At 39.3% G+C, this 16,553-nt stretch overlaps 1 protein-coding gene across 3 annotated transcripts in view; it reads left to right on the top strand.

Annotated features, from left to right (window-relative positions):
- The window catches only part of LOC135206733 (cohesin subunit SA-2-like), a 307,211-nt gene that overhangs the window by 184,935 nt on the left and 105,723 nt on the right, over nucleotides 1-16,553 (top strand). For all 3 annotated transcript variants that reach the window (XM_064238201.1, XM_064238204.1, XM_064238202.1), the window contains exons 16-19: nucleotides 10,604-10,760; nucleotides 12,042-12,175; nucleotides 12,454-12,624; nucleotides 12,949-13,157. In XM_064238201.1, coding sequence (XP_064094271.1) covers nucleotides 10,604-10,760; nucleotides 12,042-12,175; nucleotides 12,454-12,624; nucleotides 12,949-13,157 — 671 coding nt within the window. The remainder of the gene's footprint in view (nucleotides 1-10,603; nucleotides 10,761-12,041; nucleotides 12,176-12,453; nucleotides 12,625-12,948; nucleotides 13,158-16,553) is intronic.

The following is a 16,553-nucleotide window of genomic DNA, read 5'->3' as shown; positions in this document are numbered from 1 at the left end:
CTTGTTGGGACCAATTTGTGGAATGGTCCTTTTGTTAAGTAGGCTGAGTCAGGTCTCAATTCTTGTTTTATTATTATGTCTTCTATTTGTCTAATTTACTTTTACAGTGGTACCTTGTTTGTCGAACATTTCTTATGTCAAACATTTTGTTTTTCGAATGAAATTTTTGACAAAATTCTGTGTCGTTTATCAAACAAATACTCGTACTTGAAACTGACCGATTGTCTTGTTTATACTTGTACTTGCTGGCCTACTGCATCTTACAAGAAAACCTGTAATATTAACCCTTTAACGCCGATTGAACGTATTAAATGTCGATGAAAATTGTCTGTCGGGTGCCGATTGGACGTGTGGTACGTTGACAAAATTTTTTTTTTTTTAAATTCGCGGAAAAATAATTATAGGCCTACTAGGCGAGAACTTTTGAATCACGCGCCTTGGGGGATGCTGGGAGCTCACGGATCAAGGCGTTGTTTTGTTTACAATCGTTACCAAGGTGCGCAAGCGCAAATTTCTTTCTTCTCGCACTAAAAAGCATCAGCGACACATCTCGGAAATTATTTTGTCACTTTGACATAATTTTTGCACCATTTTATATTAGCCGTTACATGGAGTATTATATATGAAAATGTGCGCAATGTTATGTAGAATACAACTAAAAACAACTTATGGTTGTAGCTTTTATCAGTTTTGAAGTATTTTCATATAAATAACGATAAGTGCCAAAATATCAACCTTCTGTCAACTTTGACTACTGAAATGGTCGAAAAACATAATTGTAAGCTAAAACTCTTATATTCTACTAATATTCAATCATTTACCTTCATTTTGCAACAAATTGGAATTCTCTAGCACAATATTTCGATTTATGGTGAATTTATAAAAAAAAAAACTTTTTCCTTACGTCCACGTGGTAACTCTTCCGAATATATCATAAATTTTTTCGTCCGATTGTCGTAATGCTTGCACCATTTAAATTAGCCGTTACATAAAGTTTTATATATGAAAATGTGCGCAATTTCATGTAGAATACATTCAAAAACAACCCATGGTTGTAGCTTTTATCAGTTTTGAAATATTTTCATATAAATAACGATAAGTGCCAAAATATCAACCTTTTGTCAAATTTGACTCTACTGAAATGGTCAAAAAAAGCAATTGTAAGCTAAAACTCTTATATTCTAGTAATATTCAATCATTTACCTTCATTTTGCAACAAATTGGAAGTCTCTAGCACAATATTTCGATTTATGGTGAATTTATGAAAAAAAACATTTTCCTTACGTCCACGCAGTAACTTCCGAAAATATCATAAATTTTTTCGTCCGATTGTCGTAATGTTTGCACCATTTTAAATTAGCCGTTACATAAAGTTTTATATATGGAAATATGCACAATTTCATGTAGAATCAATTCAAAAACAATCCATGGTTGTAGCTTTTATCAGTTTTGAAATATTTTCATATAAATAACGATGTGGCAAAATATCAACCTTCGGTCAACTTTGACTCGACCGAAATGGTAAAAAAACGCAATTGTAAGCTAAAAATCTTACATTCTAGTAATATTTAATCACTTATCTTTATTTTGCAACAAATTGGAAGTCTCTAGCACAATATTTTGATTTATGGTGAATTTATGAAAAGAAACCATTTTCCTTACGTCCGCGCGGTAACTCTTCCGAAAAAAATCAGAAATTTTTTCGTCCAATTGTCGTAATGTTTGCACTATTTTAAATTAGCGTTACATAAAGTTTTATATATGAAAATGTGCGCAATTTCATGTAGAATACAACAAAAAACCCATGGTTGTAGCTTTTATCAGTTTTGGAATATTTTCATATAAATAACGATAAGTGCCAAAATTTCAACCTTTGGTCAAGTTTGACTCGACCGAAATGGTAAAAAAACGCAATTGTAAGCTAAAACTTACATTCTAGTAATATTAAATCAATTACCTTTATTTTTTTTAACAAATTGGAAGTCTCTAGCACAATATATTGATTTATGGTGAATTTATGAAATAACCTTTTTCCTTACATACGCGCGGTAACTCTTCCGAAAAAATCATAAATTTCTTTGTCTGATTGTCGTAATGTTTGCGCCATTTTAAATTAGCCGTTACATAAAGTTTTATATATGGAAATGTGCGCAATTTCATGTAGAATACAACTAAAACAACCCATGGTTGTAGCTTTTATCAGTTTTGAAATATTTTCCTATAAATAACAATAAATAGAAAAAATTTGTCCTTCAGTCAACTTTAACTCGACCGAAATGGTCGAAAATTGCAATTGTAAGCTACAACACTTACAGTCTAGTAGTATTCAATCAATTACCCTCATTTTGCAACAAATTGGAAGTCTCTAGCACAATATTTCGATTTATGGTGAATTTTTGAAAACTGCTTTTTTTTACGTCCACGCGTTACGAATTCATGCATCATTTTGTGATAATATTTTCTCTGTGTTGCCGTGATCATTTTACAATGTGTTATATAGCAAAATGATTGCAATTTATTGTACAATACAAAAAAAAAAAAAAATTAACTCGTTAGCTTTAACAGTTTTGCTCACAGAGTGATTTGTATACAATTATATATGAAATTTTTTTTTTGCGGTCATATATCCCAATATTTATGTATGATAATGATATTTTTTGTCATTTCTGATGGTTGCGTACTAAACTTCAGGCAATGACAAAAAAAGGAGCCAAAAATGAACTCTTAATCTTAAAAGGTAAACGTGCTGTAATTTTTATAAAAAAAACATTTTGGCCGGCATACGGGAGACTATTTTTAAAATACCGCTTCGGCGTTTAAGGGTTAACATGTTTTTTTTCCTTTTACAATATATAGTTTAATGATAACCCTATTCAACAAAACAGATAAAAGAATAAAGCATTTCAATAGAAAATTTAAGATAGAAGATGTGCAAAATTATATGTCACCGCAGTTTCATCACTCGTAGCTGACTTGAGATTGAATGAGTGAGCATTGATATTGTTGAGGAGAGAAGGAGAAGAGACAGTAGAAATATTAATGTATGTATTTAAAGGCAGTAATAATTCATATTAAAAAATAAAAGGGAATTTCACAATAAATTTAACATAATGACAAAATATAAAAATCAAATGCAATAGTACAGTAACAATAAAAATAAAGTCTTATTGAGCCAGTGTTTGGTGTGCTCAGTAAGGTAGTATAGTTTAGTGATAACCATATTCAAAATAAATATAAGAATAAAGCTTTTCACAGTAAAATTTAGCATTAGTGATGAACAAAATCATACGTCTTTGCAGTAACGCACAGCTAGCTTGAGATAGAGGGGGGGAACGTTTATATTTTTGAGGAATAATGAATGAATGATTATAAGTTATCAGGCATCGTGATATTGTTGAGAGAAGAGACAGTAAAAACATTACTGTATGAATGTACAAGCAAAACCAATTCACATACAAAAGATAAAATAGAATTGCACAATAAATTTAACATAATGATAAAATATAAAAAAATCTAAGGCAATACAGTAATAATAATATATATATATAAAAATTTCCTTGATCAAGCCAGTGTTTGGTGCACTGAGTTAGACCATAGAGAGGAGAGGGAAGATGGTGGTGGGTTCTTGGGTGGGAGATGGAGATCTAGTTCTCACTGGCTTACCAGATGGGCTGGGATGATTATTTGCCTGTTTCTTTCACTACTCAATTTGTCTGAATCACTTTGTTTTGTTATGGTAAAATACCTATGGAGTGACACTTGTTTTTTACAATTTTTTTAGCACTGAATAAGTAACTCAACTCCATTATAAACACACTGGCACTGCGTTCATCTGTGTGCCTTCGATTATTTCTTTAAATGACTGGGAGTATCTAGGGAAGGATGAGTCCCTGCAAGGAAGAGGTCAGCCTCCTTCAGGAAGGAAGGAGGAGGGAGAAAAGGAGGGAGACCCGCTCCGATGGATTAGGGCGGAGGTGGGGATCCCCTCGCCGTACGGAGGCAATCCCGACTGGTGGGTAGAGGAGGGAATAAAACTATGAGTGTAATGCAATGGTCTGTAAAAATGACTATTCCTCTCATAGACTCACCTGAAGACTGAGGAATTTTGGCGATTAAGTCGAAGGCCCAGTAGGGAAAGGGGGGAGAGGAGCAGGGTAGGATATGGAGGATGAACACACCCCATACACACATTCGCATTCATACGACGCATAACCACCCCCCCACCCCCCCACCCCCGCTAGGCTAGCGCCTCTGCTGGCCTGCCACCACCGGCCCTATCTCAAAGGCATCAAGGGACTTCCTCTTGCCATCCTTGAGGTAATGGGTTGTAAAGGTGGACTGTCTCGTCCACACACCCTGCCCATAGGATCTGACCAACGGCCAGATTCTTGGAGGAAGACGAGGTGCATATACCCCTTAAGTCATGGGGCCTTCGTGTCTTGTGGGTGGACCAACCCCGCTCCCTCGTAGGCCCTCCTGTTGGTCTCCCTCAACCAGAAGGAGATGGTGTTCTTCGCGACCTGGGGCGGAGTACTTCCATTCTGCTGAGATACTTCCTCACCGCCCTGACCTGGCAGTAGAGCAGGCCCTTGGGATCCTCAGACTTTGGAAGGGCTGGAATGGAGAACTTCACGAACCGCTCGTTTACCACCGACGGGTTCTGTCTTTTGGCTACGAAGGACGGCACGAATTTGAAGGTTAGTTCTCTCCAACCCCTTGAGTGGGACACCTGGAAGAGAGGCCATGAAGCTCCCCCACCCTCTGGGAGGATGCTAAAGCCAAGAGGAAAACCGTCTTGAGGGTGAGCTCTCAGTCTGTGAAATCCTTGAGCGGTTCGCAGGGGGGCTTTTTCAGAAGAGCAAGGATCCTGACCACGTCCCAGCGAGGTACTGGCAGGGACCTGGGCGTGGGCAGATCTGTTCGAATCCCTTAATGAGTAGGGAGATGTCCTTGGAATTCCCCAGGTCTACCCCTCTTTGATAAAAGACCTGGCTCAAGGCCGCCCTGACCCCTTTGATAGCCGCGATATAGAGCCCTCCCTCCGATGGACTAGGAATTCCGCGACGTGGGGAATCTTGGTTCGTAGGGGGTCTAAGTTCTATCCCTTGCACCAGGCCCCAAAGAACTTCCACTTTGCTTGATATCCTGCTTTGGAGGTCCGGAGTTGATTGAGGACCTGCCTGAGGCCTCTGAAGGGGGGAAATGCTTAGAGGTCTAGCCTGTCACAGGGGTGCTGGAATGCTTCTTCCCACACCTCTGCTGGGTCCGGGACTGGGGAGCAGAACACCGGGAGCTTGCGGTTCAGCCGCGTTGCGAACAAGTCTGTGGAGAGGGTGCCCCACCCCCCGATCAACTCACCTGCTACTGCTGGGTGTAGGGACCATTCCATCCCTAGGACCTGGCCTTGCCTGCTGAGTCCGACGCAATTACTTTAATTTTTTCCAGAATGAACCTTTCAGACAGGGAGATCCCGGCGCCCTCCCCTCCACTCTAGAACGGTGTCTGCCAGGGCACACAGGGGTCACGATCTCAGTCCCCCCTGCTTTTTGACATAAGTAACAACGGTGGTGTTGTCGCACATGACTGCCACTCTCTTGTTCCCCAGGCTGGTTTCAAAGATAGGAGTGCTTTGAGTATGGCAAGGAGCTCCAGGCTATTGATATGGAGTTCGCGCTCCCGTTCCGACCACTCCTCCCTTACATTTCTGTCTGTAGGTGGGCTCCCCAGCCCTCCCTCGATGTTTCAGTGAATAAGAGCATCTCTGGAGGGACGTCCGCCAGCGGGAAACACCCCCCCCCCCCTTCTTGAGCTGGTTTGGGGCGTGTTTGTCAGGAAGGGGGTCGCTATGCCCTTGAAGTTTGAAATTTGCTCCTCCGACGGGAACGCCCGGGCTCTTACTGTATCTAGATCTATTCCCAAGTACACCATCCTGTTGGTGGTCTCCAGGTGCGACTTCTCCCAATTCAGGATGATACCTAGACGAGTGCAGAGGTTCAGGAGTTCATCCCTCTACTCTCTCAAGAGATCCTTTGATGAGGCAAGGGGTAGCCAATCGTCTAGGTACCGCAGGAGATGCATGCCCTTCTTGTGAGCCGAGGCGGACACGAGGGAGAATAACCTTATGAATACCTGCGGTGCTTTAGACAGGCCGAATCAGAGGGTCCTGAACTGGTACATCAATCCCTCCCACCTTACACGGAGGTATTTCCTGCTGGAGGGGTGTACTGGGATCTGGGAGTATACGTCCTTGAGGTTCCCTTCCCTCAAGGCCGCCAGCACAGAGCGAGGGGTCCGGGGGCTGAATGCCCCGCTAGCTCCGCCATCAGGGAAGGTTTATGTCTTGGAAGGGGATCCAGTAACCATCCCTGAGGACCTGGACAGTCAAGGGATTGGCCCTGAGATCCTCCCAGACCCACCAGTGATCGGAGAGGCACCTTCACCAGCCGAGGCGTCAAGTCGGGTAGGAGGCCTTGCCTCCTACTTCTTTCAAAGAGTGTATTCTTAATTGCACTGGCAGGTAAGGTGAATGGATAAATAAACTAAATTATGTAATGCTTTTAGCCAACCCTGGCAAACAAATCAAGATTTACAAAGCCTACCACTGCTCTTTATTTTCTCTTAATTAAAAGGCTGGAGTGTCATAGACATTCCAAGACCATAAATATTGGCTAATTCAAACAAATAGTTTTTAGTTAAAAAAATGTTGCTGTAGGGTTTTTATGGAGTAGGACCTCGGACCACCGGTTTGGCAGGTGAGTACACAAACCACTCGTCCAGAGAGGAACTCGTATAATGGAAAAACCATGTAATAGCTGTCTCAGGGGTTTCACCCTTCGAGGGGTCTGAGGATTCCATTTGCGATACTGGGAACATCCTGGTGTGTATGCAAACTCTAGGTTCTACCTGTTCCGCCATGTCCTGAACGGAATGATGGGTTCCAGTAGTTAAGGAGGACCCAGGATGAGTGACTGATAAAGTTTATCGTAGCACAATCATTGCTACCAGGTTCGTGTGGGGAAGAGGCACCACCGATAGGTAGAATTAATATCTCAAGGTCTGGAGGCTGACCAGTATCCCCTTTCGAACTAATAGTTCTCAGTTTTTGGGTGTAGGGTGTCACCTCGGACGTAACACGACTCTAAAGGTTGTTAGCTCATATATACAGAATGACTCTTTGGCCGTGACTGCCTGTATAGTGGATGTTTCTGTCCATTAAAGGCATTCGGTCAGTAGACAATGATCTGGCGGAGAGGTTGTCAGAACAGAGGGAAGTATCTGTAATTACATGTTTACATGCATGGTGATATACATTGGACTGGTGATTGGGCATGTGAATATCGCTTCACACTGACTAATCTTCAGATGAACCAGGAGCAGTGAACTGGATGGGGCACATAAGAACTCTGATCTTATAAGTGATAACATACTCTGTATCAGAGTAGCCTTGACAGACTACCACCAGGCACATACATCACGTTACAGGAAACTGACCGTGGAAGGGGGTCTTCCTCTGACCTTGGTGGAGTGGGAGTACTCAATAACCAGGGTTTTGACGTAGACTCAAAAGTAGTTAGGAACATCAGTTCCAATTGGGCCTGGAATCCGGGATAATGAGTCAATGCAGCACAGGTCATGATGACAGATACATTTCTTAGTCATGCTCAGTACTTTGACTTGTCAAAGTACTCTGTAGTTATAGAAAGAACTACGTCGCCTAGAACATTAAGGTGGTAGATATAAAGGAACAGGCCAAACAGAGGCAATCAGTCAAGCCTACTCCTTGTTTGTCAAGTTGCACCAATGAGGTTATACAGAAGAGAAGGTCATCAGAGGAATATGGGCCTTCTGGCATTTAAGAACATATCTGTTAAAATGATCAGGACGGTTGGTCTGTGACTATCGAAGCTCAAAACTGAGCAATTTTAAGGAGGTGTCTGTCTGTTCATTGAAATTTGAGAGTGGGTTCTTTGTTATGAAAACCACTTTCAATTTCCTGTACAGTAGTACCTCGAGATACGAAAGGCTCAACTTACGAAAAATCCAAGTTACGAAAGCCAATACGAAAAATTTTACTGCTCTACATACGAAAAGTTTTCAAGATACGAAAGGTTGTTGCTATAAAGTCCCGAGATTTGCCCGGACCACCGAGAACAATTTTAAAACTCCCGCGCCGCCAACTGAGTAAACTCGCCACCATCCTCCCGCTCTCCCATTGGTTCCTGATCCTAGTCACCCCATGAGGTCCTGCTCTCCTATTGGTCAGCATCTACCCCTTGTGCTTTAAGTATTCTATTGGTAAAAGGTTGCTGTAAATTGAAAAACTTAGTATTCATGCAATACATTTAATAACAAAAGAACATTAGATAAAGATAAAATAAAGAATAGAAATGAATGGTTATTATACTGTTTGGTAGTTTCAGTAGTTGAAGAGAGATAATGAAAATTTATGGCTTACTGTGTAAAAGTGATTGCTTGGCGATCGTTCGATACTCGTAAGTGCTGGATGTAAACAGACGTTTGGAAGTTTTTTTTGTTTGTTTGTTTATTATAGTTAATGGTTACTTAATAATTATTTGAAATGAGTACATGCAATACATTTAATAAAAAAAATTGAATTAGATATCATAAAATATAAAATAAATCAGACTGCCAACAAATACGCATTTTTTAGAATTCTTCTTCTGTTTTATTATTACGTTACGTATACGTATTGCGTATGTTTCATTATAGCTGTCAGTAACTCGGTATCTCCGTTAGGTAAAGATAGAATAAAGAATAGTAATGAATGGTTATTATACTGTTTGGTGGTTTCATTAGTTGAAGAGAGATACTAATGACAATTTATGGCTTACTGTGTGCTAGGAAAAATGATTGCTTGGCGCTCGTTCGATACTCGTAAGACGGGTAAGAGCTGAGAATGTAAACAATCGATTGGAAGGTTTGTTTTTTGTTTGTTTGTGTATTATAGTTAATGATTAATTAATAATTATTTGAAATGAGTACATACTGATTATTTATACATTTTATTGGCATATTCTAAGCTTTTAGCTCTTAGGTTTAGATGTCAGAATCATAGACTAGGCTACAGTAGCAACCGCTAACATAGGCTAGGCTTATTGCTAAGGGTCATATGCTAAAGTCCTAATATATGCAGTAAAAATGGGGTTGAACATTACATGCAGTTGAATATTACTCAAGTATGTACAGTATTTTGCCTTTTTGGAGTCATATTTCTTCTGTCGTAACCCTAGAACATGTGTTTTAGGCCTGGAAATATAATTTACTGGGGTGTTTTTGGAGGGCTTGGAACGGATTAGCCATTTTACATGTAAAATGTGTTCCAAGATACGAAAAACTCTTGATACGAAGGCCGTCTCGGAACGGATTAATTTCGTATCTCGAGGTACCACTGTATATATATAAGATTGCCCAGAGGTCCTTGGACACAATTTCCTTGGGTCCTTTGGTGGCTGCTCAACAAATGGTGTAACTCATCCAGTACCCCTGGCGGGTCAGTTGGTATCTTGTCTAAGATGATGGTATGAGTGTAAAATGGAGGATTTAACTGGCCTCTTTCCTTTTCAAGAGAGTACCATCATAAGCTGGAACAGACAAGGTACAGGTGAGTGAAGTAACCATACTGTTAGGGTTAGTATCAGTAAGATACCTGTCAGTAGCAGGACATTCCTCTCTTTAGCAAAGGGGAGAGGAATGATAACAAACCTACATGAGTGGATGAATTGGTTTGTTAGGGGAACAGATCTTTTTATCTTCCTTGGACGCTATGAACTATGACATTGTGTAAAAACCCAGAAGTCTGACTCTATGATATTCATATATGTCTTAGATGCGGAAATACTGGTCAGTTGTTTCATGAATTCTAGTATTCAGAAAACTGATCAAAGGTGGCAAACTCCCAGTTGGTTACTAGTACTTACCTCCCACCAAGAGTAAGTCTATCCTAATGTCAAGACCGAAGTTTTGTTTCGTATATGAACAAATGACAAATTTGTAACTAATTTGTATTTTTCATAACTTACAAACCTGAGGTCTTAACATACAAAGGCCCACCTCTAACCACCCCTCTATCAACTAACCTGGGTTGGAAGAATAACTAATGGGGTGACGAGTTAATGAGGGGTATGTGGGTGGCTCCACATTGACTCATGACCAAGCACAGATGCCAATAGTCCCTTGCGTGCACAATTATTTTAAACTTTACCAGTTTCCAGCTGGTGCTGAGTATTTATCCTAATGTTAAGACCTCAGGTTTGTAAGTTATGAAAAATGCAAATTAGTTAAATATTTGTCATTTATTGTGAGTATTGATACCAGTAAGAAATAATCAGACAAATTGTAGCATGTCTCGTGTAACTATTAATCCTTTCCCTTTTATGAATAAATCTTTGGATAATCAATTTTGGTGTAGCTGTGCTGCTTTGGAAACATTGTGAATTCAGTAGTACAGTACAATAAATGGGAAATACCATATATGCCACATATGACATAATGTTATACGTAGTAAGAGATATTTATTAATGTTTACTTTGTGTGATGTTATGAAGAATTATTTTTAAAGTTTTGTATTTTCATTTTATTCTAGGCATATGTGACAATTTGTGATCTGCTCATTATCTTCAGTCGTCAACTTGTTGGCACCAATCCAACTCTTACTTCCTTGTTGTATGAACCAGATCGAGCCTTGCAACATCTGCTAAATCATTTCATCCAGACATACGTTTTTATTGATGATGATGATGGTATGTATGTTTTTAGCCTCTTAATTTTTCACTCCAGGTAATGGTTTGCACACTATAGATATTGCTTGCAGGTAGCCAAATGATAAGTTGTGAGACTGATGGTGAAGGTAGAATGCCAAAGTAAAGGTCCGCATGTATTCAAGGCAGCTTTGTAAACTGTATTCCATTTTAGTTATTTTATTTCATTGATATCATTGCCCTTTTCCTTTATAATTATTGTTCTTTTCTCATGCCTTGACTTCTACTTTTGTCTTTTCATAGTCATTCCTTAATTATCCAATCAATTATTTTGTCACATTTTTATAAAACCTCAGAGTACTATTGGACTGAAGAATATTATATTTAATCAGTTAATTTATTACACAATATTTGCTATGGGATTAGACACTTTTTAATGTACTATCTCTGTAGACAGTTACACCTGTCTGGGATTGGGCCAATGCTATGAAATTCTTGGTTATTTCTTTGTCATGCTTATTTCCAGTGTTTGCATCTCTTCAAAAGAATTGAACATCACAACATCCCATCTAGCATGTAGAGCAAAAGACCAAAATTAATTCCTTGTAGCTAAAGAGCAGAATTTTTGCATGCAAAATTCCATTTTTGAGAAGCGTTCTGTACCAAAGCTAATGGAATGTCACTTACCCTGTTTAGATGATGACAAGTGATCCTTTCTTAGCTGTGGTGGGAGGCCTGTTTTCAGCTTCCCTGTTTGCTAGTGATTGTCTTTGGTCTTCATTTTGAGATCAATCATTGAACTGCTAACTAGCCTGAAAATGGCTCCTGATTGAAATGCTGGCGTACGTTTTTATATCAGATCTTATGATTAAAGTTCTAATAGGGAACCAACTCTGGATTCATAATTACAAATGATCTACAGTATTATAAGGAATGTAAAGAAGTTAAAAAGAAAACATGAAGGTGCTAGGATACATTAAATGGCAATATGAGTAAGCAGTTGCAATTATGGGCGCTGTCCCAGAGGAAGGACATAAAAAGATTAACAATACCATTAAAGATATGAGCAACCAAATCTTCTGTTATTCAGACTTTTTGGATAACTAGGGAGGTTAGAAAGCCTCAATTTGTACTGTTTAGAAAAGCATTGGGTAATAGAAACATTTAGGATTCTCAGAGCTATAATACACGACCTCAGCCAGTACCAAACTAGATCCAGTGGGTAGAAACTGGACGAATAATGGTTCAACAGTAGCCATTAGTGGAGAGGCCTCTATCCTTGTAGATGGCTCTCTAGTAGTTTTCTATTTTATTTTGTTGCAGAGGAACAAGATGAACATGTAAAGATTGAGGAATTGCATAAACGACGTAATTTTCTTGCCACCTTTTGCAAGCTGATTGTATATAATGTGTTACCAACAAAAGTTGCTGCTGATGTATTCAAGCATTATGTCAGGGTAAGTACTGCATATATTTTAGTATAATAGTGGAAAAGATTGAAGAATGGGAGTTTATATTATTGGTAAATCTTATAGCTCTGTTATGAAATATGGAGTATATCGCAAATATTTTGGGAAATAAAAGTTATTGTAGAAAGCCATTTCAAAACAAATCTACCAAGTATCACCTCATATCTTATTTGAAAGAACATTAAACAGAAATTTGAATAATGCCTTATTTACTGAAGTTTTCATGTGCATAATTGATTTACTTTTTTTCTTCTGATTTTTTCAAGTATTATGATGATTATGGAGATATAATCAAGGCAACACTAGGAAAAGCCCGAGAGATAAACAAGGTCAATTCTGCCCGTACGATGGCTCTAGCATTGACGATGATTTTCAGAGAATTGCAGAAAGACAATGTCAGGATTAACCGCCAGAGTGTTGACTTCATCAGCCTGAAAGTGAGTTATGGAATTAGTTTTTTGTTATTTTGTTTCCCTATTTTAAAGCCATAAACGTCATTGAAAGTGCACTTTGACAAAAGTTTAGTCTGGAAAGAGGTTAGTGCTCATATATTTAAATTATGTCTGCATGAATACAGGCTAGTTTTGAATATATTTTGTGTTTGCAAGTGCAGTTAGTACACAGTTCAAAATTTGAGGTACTTCACATGGGTAGTACCTTTGGGTTTGGTTAATTGTATAAAAGCTAAATTTCGATGGGTGGTTTTTTCTTTATCTGTTGATTTCATGAAGCACTGAATGTGGTTGATTTCTTACTTTCAGGAATTGGCTAAGCGTTTCGCACTTTCCTTTGGCCTTGATGCAGTGAAGAATCGTGAGGCCATCACAGCCCTACATCGGGAGGGGATATTATTTGCTGTCAATCCATTAGAAAATCCTGTAGATCCAACTGGCCCTCCTCCCAACTTGGCATTCTTGGAGATATTGACTGAGTTCACAAACAAACTCCTAAAGCAAGATAAGAGAGTTGTGTAAGTTACTCTTCGGTTTGTTTCATCACAAGCTTGTTATATATAATGAGGCTTCTTGTGCATAGGAAATTGACTTGCATTCCTCTTGAATTGGGTGTCAGCCAGTAGTACCACACATCTTTGGGTAAATCCCAGGGTCTTGGGGAGCTACAAATGTCTGTGTGTGTTTGTGTGTTAGTTCAAGTGTTCAATATGTATCGTGAAATTTCCCGATCATAACTAAATTTAGTCTTTTTCTTAGAGAACCACCATTCTTTTTGCTTTTCGTTAGTTTTCTTTGTAATATTTGTGTGGTATCTCAAAGTTGTTTGTGATATTTACGTGGTTTTCTGATTATATAGAAGGGTATACAACAACTAGATTGGATTGCTTTCCTCTCTGATGTGGCATTGATTGTTTTACAAGTTGACAGTGTCACCTCAGTTGCCTCCCCACATTGCAAATGTGATGTATCCATCATTCTGAAAGGGGTATCTGGTCGTTCTTGCGTAAAATATATACCATCTTATGTTTTTTATACAAATTTTATCAAAATTTCTACCTTGTGTTCTGGCAATTGAAAGTCTGTTACCCAGCAACAAAGGCTGTTTGGTTTTGCTCTCCTGGACATTTCAGATATGCCTCAGTGATTATGTGGTTGGATTTTAAATGTCAACACTAGCCAAATAAACATTACATTACCAGATATCCCAGACCACCTATGCTGTTACATCTTTGAGAAGCATGACTCACACACAAACAGCAAAAACTCATTGAAACCCTGCAAGAAATAAATGCGGGCAAACTAAACCGGCTTTACAGTGGAGTAAAAAACTAGTCTACTCTTATTCAACTGGCGTGGTCACAGGTTGCTGAGGGGTATGTGGGTGGTCCTACAAAACTCATGACCAAGCACAGACGCCACTAGTCCATTGCTTACACAATTTTGTTAACTTTACTGGTTTCCAGCTGGCGCTAGAAGATTTATCCTAATGTTAAGACTGAGGGTTCATTAGTTAAGAAAAATAACAAATTGATTAAAAAAATTGTCATATTAAACACAACATGAATTACATGATATTTAGCAAAATATTTCTAAACAGGAAAGGTAACTACCAAAGGCATACAACATTAATTAGCATGAGTAAAATGGAAGGGTATGTCTTAACGTAACATAGGAGGTTGATCTGACCTGTTTATTATAGAGGATCCCCCTCAACCCCTCTTCAATGTAGCCTAGACCTAGGTCTGGAAATCAGGGTTAGTACAGGGTTGTAGACTAATTTAACCAAACCTACAATGCCAGATTATACTTGTGCAGGCTCCACTGTCTTCTTCCTAGCTTAAACCCATTTTTATATGGGGTCGCCATTGCGAATGAGTCGTCTCCATCGATTTCAGTCCTGTGCCTCGTTCTCATTTATACCTTTCAATTCCATATCTTCCCCTACATAATCACGCCATCTCTTTTTTGGTCTTCCCTTCTTCCTTCTACCCTGCACTTCCATTTCCATCGTATATCTTCTAACATGACGTTCCTCCCTTCGTAACAGGTGTCCATACCATCGAAGCCTTCCTTCCTGTATTTTCTTCGATATTTCAGCTACCTTTGTCGATCCTCTTATATACTCATTTCTAATCCTATCTTCCCTTGTTACTCCCGACATCCATCTCAACATTCTCATTTCTGCTACATCCTTCTTCTTCTCCTCTGTTTTCCTCATACTTGCTGTTTCTGTTCCATATAACATTGCTGGTCTGACCACTGTCCTATGGAACTTTCCTTTCAATTTCAGAGGGACTTTCTTGTCACAGAGGACCCCTGATGCAGACCTCCAGTTATTCCATCCTGCCTGAATTCTGTGTCTCACCTCTTGGTCCATGCTTCCACTATCCTCTAATACGGACCCTAAGTACTTGAACTTTTGTACTTTCTTTATTTCTTCCCCACCCAATCTTATGCTACTTCCACTGTCCTCAGTAATACTGGAACACATATATTCGGTTTTTGATCTGCTTATTCTCATTCCTCTCTCCTCAAGTGCTGCTCTCCACCTCTCCAACCTCCCCTCCAACTCCTCCCTCCCCTCTGAATACAACACAATGTCATCCACGTATAATATGCACCATGGCACTGCTTCTCTAACATCCCTGGTATTTACATCCATCACGATGTTGAAGATGAATGGGCTAAGTGCTGACCCCCGGTGTAATCCAACTCCCCTATCAAATCCATCCGTCTCTCCAACACTACTCCTCACTCTAGTATACACATTCCTGTACATCTCCTGAATAATTCTGACATACTTTTCCAGCACCATCTCCCTCAAACATCTCCATATTTCTTGCCTTGGCACTCTGTCATAGGCCTTTTCAAGGTCTATGAATACCAGATGCAGGTCTCGTTTTTTCTCTGAATTTCTCCATTAGCTGCCTTATGCAAAATATTCCATCCGTTGTGCCGTTTCCCTTCATAAATCCTAACTGTTCCTTCCCTATTCTAACTTCCTCTCTCAGCCTGCTATCTATTATTCTTTCCAAACTCTTCAATGTGTGAAACATTAGTTTTATACCTCTATAATTACTGCATTCCTGGACATCACCTTTACCTTTAAATATAGGTATCAACATACTTTCCCACCATTCTTCTGGTATCTTTTCCTGTTCGAATATTTTTACCATCAGATCATACAAGATGTCTACCCCTTCCTCTCCTAAGGCTTTCCAAACTTCGACTGGGATTAAGTCAGGTCCTGTTGCCTTCCCATTCCTCATTCTTTTTAAGGCTCGTATCACTTCATCCCTAGATATCCCCATTACCATTCCCATGTTTACTTGTCCATCCTCTCTTACAAGTCTTTCATTTTCTTCATTTAGCAGTTGTTCGAAATACTCTTTCCATCTTTTCAGGATGTCTTCTTCCTTTTTTATGACCGTACCATTCCTATCTTTCATTTGCTTAATATGGGTGATGTCCTTTGTTCTTTTATTTCGTACTTTTGACAGTTTGAGCATCCTAGTCAACCCTTCCTTGGTTTCCAGTTCATTATAAACCTCTTCATATGCCCTTACCTTAGCTTGAGCTACCACCCTTTTTACTTCTTTGTTTCTATCTCTTAATCTTTCTCTGTCCTCCTCCAGCTGTGACTCTTCAACTCTCTTCTTTGCCTCCCTTTTACCCTTACACTTCCCCCACCTCTTCTCCCCACCACCAGCTCTCCTTTTCCTCCCATACTATTCCAGATGTTTCCCCTAGTATCTCCTTTCCATGTCTTTTAATCACTGATGCATTATGCCCCCACCATTCTCCCAGATCAACCTCTCCCAGCACTCTTCTCCAGAACTCTCTCTTCTTATCATTATCCCTCTCTAACAATTTATACCACTTGATTTTCTTTACCCCATTCGTTTTCTTTT

Source organism: Macrobrachium nipponense, chromosome 31 (assembly GCF_015104395.2).
Source record: "Macrobrachium nipponense isolate FS-2020 chromosome 31, ASM1510439v2, whole genome shotgun sequence".
Lineage (NCBI taxonomy): Eukaryota > Metazoa > Arthropoda > Malacostraca > Decapoda > Palaemonidae > Macrobrachium > Macrobrachium nipponense.
This window is presented reverse-complemented; position numbering and strand designations above follow the sequence as displayed.